Consider the following 6,000-nt stretch of genomic DNA (forward strand, 5'->3'; position numbering starts at 1 on the left):
AGCTATGCAAGTATTTCCCACCTTTGCTTCAATAGTTAATTTCTAGAGACTTCCCCCATTGCCCACTTGTGAAAGTGATTACAAGAAAATGGCCAAGAATTCAGCTAACTTTGTGCTAGAAAATGTAAATTGGAGGAGCTTGGGGTCAGCATATTATAAAAGAAAGGTGAATTGATATTCTAAACGAAGGTTTCAATGGTGAATATTTCAAACTAAAATGAGTGGACTAATTCTACAAGTTTTCAAATCCTCTGTGCTGCTTAAAATCATTTTCTACAAATCCTCATTCTTTACATTAAAATGACTCTTACACTTGCAGCAACCCACTCCCTGGTGTGCATTTGGCATTTGTTGCATTTATTTTAAGTGCTGAAGGAGCAAAGTATACGTTAATAAGACTTGTAAGCCCCTTGGGGCAGCGACAGTCTTTTTGTTCTGTGTTTTGCAGCACCTAAGACAATGGGGTCCTGTTGTATAACTATGGTGTAATAAGCCTCCATTCCAAATCTGGACCTTAGCGTCCAAAATCTGGGTGCTTAGCATGAACCTCCAAGCTTAATTACCAGCTTGGATCTTATCTCGCTGCCACCAATCAGGATTCTGAGTACCTGATAAACTCTCTGGTCTCCCCAAACCTTTCCCTGGGGGACCCCCAAGACTCAGATGCCCTGAGCCTCCAATAAAGGGATATAACCCACTTCCCTTCCTGCTCTTTACTTCCTCCCAGATTTTCCCGCCCTGGGGATACTAGGAGATTTCCCTGCTTCAATCCCTTGAAACACAAAACAGAGAGGACGATTTACCTTCCCCCCTCCTTCTTCTCCCCCCTCCCAGTCTTTCCCTGAGAGAGACAGTACTCCTGGCACAGAGATTCCTATCCCCTTGCCTTAACTAGGAAAAGAAAATCCAACAAGTTTTAAAAAGAAAGCTTTATATAAAAAAGAAAGAAAAAACACATGACATGATCACTGCATCAAGATGACATAACACAGGGCTATTGCTTAAAAGAAAATATGAATAATCAGCCTTATTCAAAAAGATATCCAATTTAAACATTCCAGCAACTCCACACATGTAAATACAAAATACAATATAAACCTATTGCTTTTCCTTTTGTACTCACAACTTGGGAACAGAAGGGTAGAAAGAAGCTTGGAGATAGAAAAAAAAAAAAATCTTCCCTCATAGCCGAGAGAAACAAACAGACAGAACAAAGACAAAACACACCCAGAAGTTCCCTCCCTCACTTTGAAAAATCCGGTTTCCTGATTGGTCCTCTGGTCAGGTGTTTGGTTCCCTTTGTTAACCCTTTACAGGTAAAAGAAACATTAACCCTTAGCTATCTGTTTATGACATATGGCTCTTAGCTGCTAAGGCAATATAAAAAATAAAGAGGTGCGTTCACTGCATATTCACTGAATAATACTTGCACCATTGGCCAATTGGTTGGTTTATGCCACACATGCAAGTTTACTCTGAGGATTGCAAAGACCTGAAAAAATCTCTTCACCTCCCTTGTATTTGTATAATCAGTTTAAAAACTTGCCCATGATACATAAAGTGCATACCATTTAGATCTGAACAGGTTATTAACATAAACATAGTAAAAGCAAGATCCTAAAGTCCAAGAATAAGTATCTAGCTTTTGTACAGAAGTTACTATATCATAAATTCCTCAGTATGTTGGGTTGATTTGTTTAGGACCCACTTATATAAGGTCAGGTGTTTGGGGGGGTTTTTGGTTTGGTTTTTTTTTTTTAACTGCAAAAACCCCTGTAATTCATACTGTGGTGAAGATGCTCAGCATTCACGTTCTTGTTCAGAGCATTCAGTGTATTAATTATAGGAACTGCGAAAATTGCAAGATGAGAAGCAGCAGTTAGAGAAGGTCTGTGAAGAACAGGAACAAGCTCTACAAGAAATGGGACTACACCTTAGCCAGTAAGTTCCAATAACTTAAGAACTATGTAGATAAAGTAGGTTGGATTTTCAAACTATTAACAACATATGCAACAATTAAAAAGCATCCAGTTACATAAATAAGAAATGCGAATGTTAGAAAATGAAGGATGAGTATGGAAAAAGTAGATACAAAAGTTTGGGTAACCTGTGCATGTGTGTCTTATCCATTTGCTTCAGTGGTACTATTTACACACAAGGGTTGCGGGATTGGGACTTCCCCCTCCCCTTAGTTCCAGCTAAACTCTGTTGCATTTTTTCTGTAAATAGCCACCTTTTATCTCATGTTAAAATGAGAAGTAATTTCTTAGTTTATCTTTTCCAGATCCAAACTGAAGATGGAAGATATTAAGGAAGTAAATAAAGCACTAAAGGTACAGTAAGTTAAATATTGTACATATTTCATTTTAGATGACCTCATACTGTGCAGGTAACTCCCAAACCACCTTCAAATTCAAATCCTTTCTCCAAGTAATTCATAACTGAATTGATCTTTCTTGCATATGTGATTTTTTTATTTTAGGGCCATACCTGGCTAAAAGATGATGAAGCAACCCACTGTAAACAATGTGAGAAGGACTTCTCCATTTCAAGAAGAAAGGTAGTGGTGTTCAGTGGAGAACTATGTAGAAACCCTTTTTTTTTTTTTTTTTTTTTTTTTTTTTAAGCAATAAATGAAAGAGAATTGTAACTTGGTGGTTGGTGACTTTTGTGGGAGGTGCACACAGGATCAAGTGACCCTCCAGCAGCCGGCCGCGGCGGGGAGAGGAAGGGGCAAGGCCAGAGCCTCTTCCAGCCATACTGACCAGGGTGCTGCCTGGTGCAGCGTAGTCTCCCAGCTGACTGGGGGAGAGCACCTGGGGCTCAGCTTCTGGGGACAGTGGCCAAATGAGCTGGAGCCCCTCCGGCATGCTCAGTTGGCTGCTGTCCCTAGAAGTCAAGCTTGGGCAGGGAGCAGGCTGCTGCCTCTTCCTACCCAGCCTTAGCTCTGGGGACAGGAGCCAACTCTGAGCATGCTGGGGAGCGTGGGGTAGGGCTGCTCTGATTCACTCAGCCGCTTTCCCAGAAGCCACGCCAGGGCGGGAAGCAGTCCACTGCCGCTGCAGCCAGGCACTCTCCCAGGCAGCTGCTGTGCTGCACCGGGCAGCCTCCAGGAGTGGCTCCGGGGCCTGGCTGCTAGGGAGAGCAGCCAAACATGCCAGGGGGAGCTAGTGCAGTGGGAAGACAGGCCCCCTTCCCCCCGGTCCAGCAGGTAACATGCCTGCCATTGAGAAACTTGGGTTCAATTCCCACTGTGGTTTCCTTTTCTAACCAGCAAGAACTGGAAGTGCTAAAAGGCAGTTTTTTAGTTCCTGAAAGAATGAATGCCTCCAGATGCATGCTCCCTTCTGGCTAAGCAGCTGTGATGACAGCCTCCAGATTGTATTCTGTATAGTCCTTATGTGGAAGGAAGTGGATCCTTGATGTGGGGAGGGTGAGGCTCAGGAAACCATGGATGGTGCCAGCAGGAGCTTATCACAATTTGCTTATAGCCTTCTGTAGTTAAAGATTAAACTGTACAGTTTGTGCTTACTCAACCTTAATTATGTTTTAAACTGTCTTGTAGCATCACTGTAGAAACTGTGGTGACATCTTTTGCAACACTTGTTCCAGCAATGAACTTGCACTGCCATCCTACCCTAAACCTGTGCGTGTTTGTGATACATGTCACACTTTACTGCTTCAGAGATGTTCGTCTACTGCTTCCTAATGCTTCAGTTGTTTCAAGAGGACCATTCTAAGCTTGGAGAAGGAGCCATGAATTTTTTTAAAACTCTGACTTCCAGAATCCCTTGTGTAGAAGAAAACATCTCTCAAGATTTCAACACTTTCCATTCTAGAACAGGTCAAATAATAATTTAAAAGATATAAAGATATTTATAGGAATTATGAAAGCTAATGTTTTGCCAATATATTTCATAATGAAATCAAGTAGGAGAAATAAAAAAATCATATAATTTAAAATATGCTCAACATGCTGAAACTTTGAAGTGCGAATTCACTTTTCTGAATTTTATAAAAAGCTATTTTCTTTATTTAAAACTTTGTACTTCACATTTGTACATCTGACCTCTTAAAAAAAAAAAAAAAAAAAAAAATCACTGATTTTTTTCTGCACACTGTAACCTCATGGTTCTAACGACTCACTTTTAATAGTCTCCAGATTATATTATGTTGGTTATGTACAGTTTTATAGGTGACCAAAGTAAGTTGAACATGGAAAAACAGTCAGCCTTCCACATGTATAAATGAATGTGCCTTCACTATATACTTCAAAGTAAAAATAGCATATAGACTATATTTGTTTCTAAAGCACTTATGAATACAATAGTGATTATGAAATGAAGTCTTTGGTAAACTATGAAAATGAGATATTTAGTCTTAACACTGTCACATCTTTTTCTTGAAAATAAATAGCAATCAGTAAAATCAAGCATGTAATCTTTGAAAGATTTTCATTTGGCAAAACAAAATATTACTCCTCGTTTGTAGAGAATATAAAGCAAGAGAAGACACTTTTAAAGTAACTGAGTGTAATAGAACTGAAGTACTGTGTAGTATGAAAAGCAGTGCAAACTAAGAGCAAAGAAGCAAGAGAATGTATACATAGAAAAAAATATCCTAACATTCTGGGAAAAATCAGCATCTGTTCATAGAAACTTGAAACACCTACACAAAATGCAACTACCTCCAAAGCACTCTGCATAAAGAAAAAGTGAAGAAACTGAAACTTGACACAAAATGTCCTCCATAAGGGGGAAATGGAGAAATTCCAGAAGCAATGACACTGCCTATAACTTCTGTGAGTCTGTTCATAGCTTTTAGAACTTAAGGTGAAAAAGGACCATCATAATCATCTAGTCTGACCTCCTGCACATTGCAGACCACAGAACCTCTCTGTCTGAGGGTATGGCTACACTCGAAACTTCAAAGTGCTGCCGTGGGAGCGCTGCTGCAGCAGCGCTTTGAAGTGTGAGTGTGGTCGCAGCGCTGCATGTACTCCACATCCTGCATGTACTCTCCCAGCGCTGCATGTACTCCACATCCTCATGGGGTTGAGCTTGCAGCGCTGGGAGCCGCACTCCCAGCGCTGTGGCGCTGTTTACACTGACGCTTTACAGCACTGTATCTTGCAGCGCCCAGGGGGGTGTTTTTTTCACACCCCTGAGCGAGAAAGTTGCAGCGCCATAAAGTGCCAGTGTAGCCATGGCATGAGTTACAGAAGTCCTAAAATCATGGCTTAAAGACTTCAAGTTACAGGGAGTCCCATATTTACACCAGTTTTAAATGTGCAAGTGACCCATGCATTAGCCTTTTTCACAGCTGCATCGCATTGATGACTCAAGTGTCAGAGGGGTAGCTGTGTTAGTCTGGATCTGTAAAAGCAGCAAAGAATCCTGTGGCACCTTATAGACTAACAGACGTTTTGGAGCATGAGCTTTCGTGGGTGCATGCATCCGACGAAGTGGGTATTCACCCATGAAAGCTCATGCTCCAAAATGTCTGTTAGTCCATAAGGTGCCACAGGATTCTTTGCTGCTTTTATTGATGACTCAGTTATCCTGTGATCAACCAATACACTCGACTTTCTCCTCCTCTCACTTCAAATGATACATCCCCAGCTTCTAGCAAACATTCTTGTTAGTCCCTTGATGCATAACTTTGCACGATTAAATTTTATTCCATATCTATTACTCTGGTTTATGAGGTCATCCAGATCATTTTGTAGGATATTCTGGTTCTTCTCCATAGTGGCTAACCCTCCCAACTGTGTGTCATCTGCAGATTTTATTAGCACACTCCCACTAATAAAAGTGTTAAATAAGATTTGTCCTAAGATTGATCCCTGAGGAATTCCACTAGTAACCTCCCTCCAGCCTGACAGTTCACCTTTAACCAGTTCTTTACCCACCTTTCAATTCTCCTGTACTGAACTGTACTGTACTGAATGCATTTCTGAAATTCAGACACGTTCGATGTGCTTGCATTTCCTTCGTCTAA

At 40.9% G+C, this 6,000-nt stretch overlaps 1 protein-coding gene across 2 annotated transcripts in view; it reads left to right on the top strand.

Annotated features, from left to right (window-relative positions):
- Window positions 1–4,432, top strand: part of RUFY1 (RUN and FYVE domain containing 1) — a 34,830-nt gene extending 30,398 nt beyond the window's left edge. For both annotated transcript variants that reach the window (XM_032772280.2, XM_032772281.2), the window contains exons 15-18: window positions 1,847–1,941; window positions 2,285–2,333; window positions 2,483–2,560; window positions 3,566–4,432. In XM_032772280.2, coding sequence (XP_032628171.1) covers window positions 1,847–1,941; window positions 2,285–2,333; window positions 2,483–2,560; window positions 3,566–3,709 — 366 coding nt within the window. In that variant the 3' untranslated portion in view covers window positions 3,710–4,432. The remainder of the gene's footprint in view (window positions 1–1,846; window positions 1,942–2,284; window positions 2,334–2,482; window positions 2,561–3,565) is intronic.
- Window positions 4,433–6,000: the final 1,568 nt, after the last annotated feature.

This window comes from Chelonoidis abingdonii, chromosome 7, assembly GCF_003597395.2.
Source record: "Chelonoidis abingdonii isolate Lonesome George chromosome 7, CheloAbing_2.0, whole genome shotgun sequence".
Classification (NCBI taxonomy): domain Eukaryota; kingdom Metazoa; phylum Chordata; order Testudines; family Testudinidae; genus Chelonoidis; species Chelonoidis abingdonii.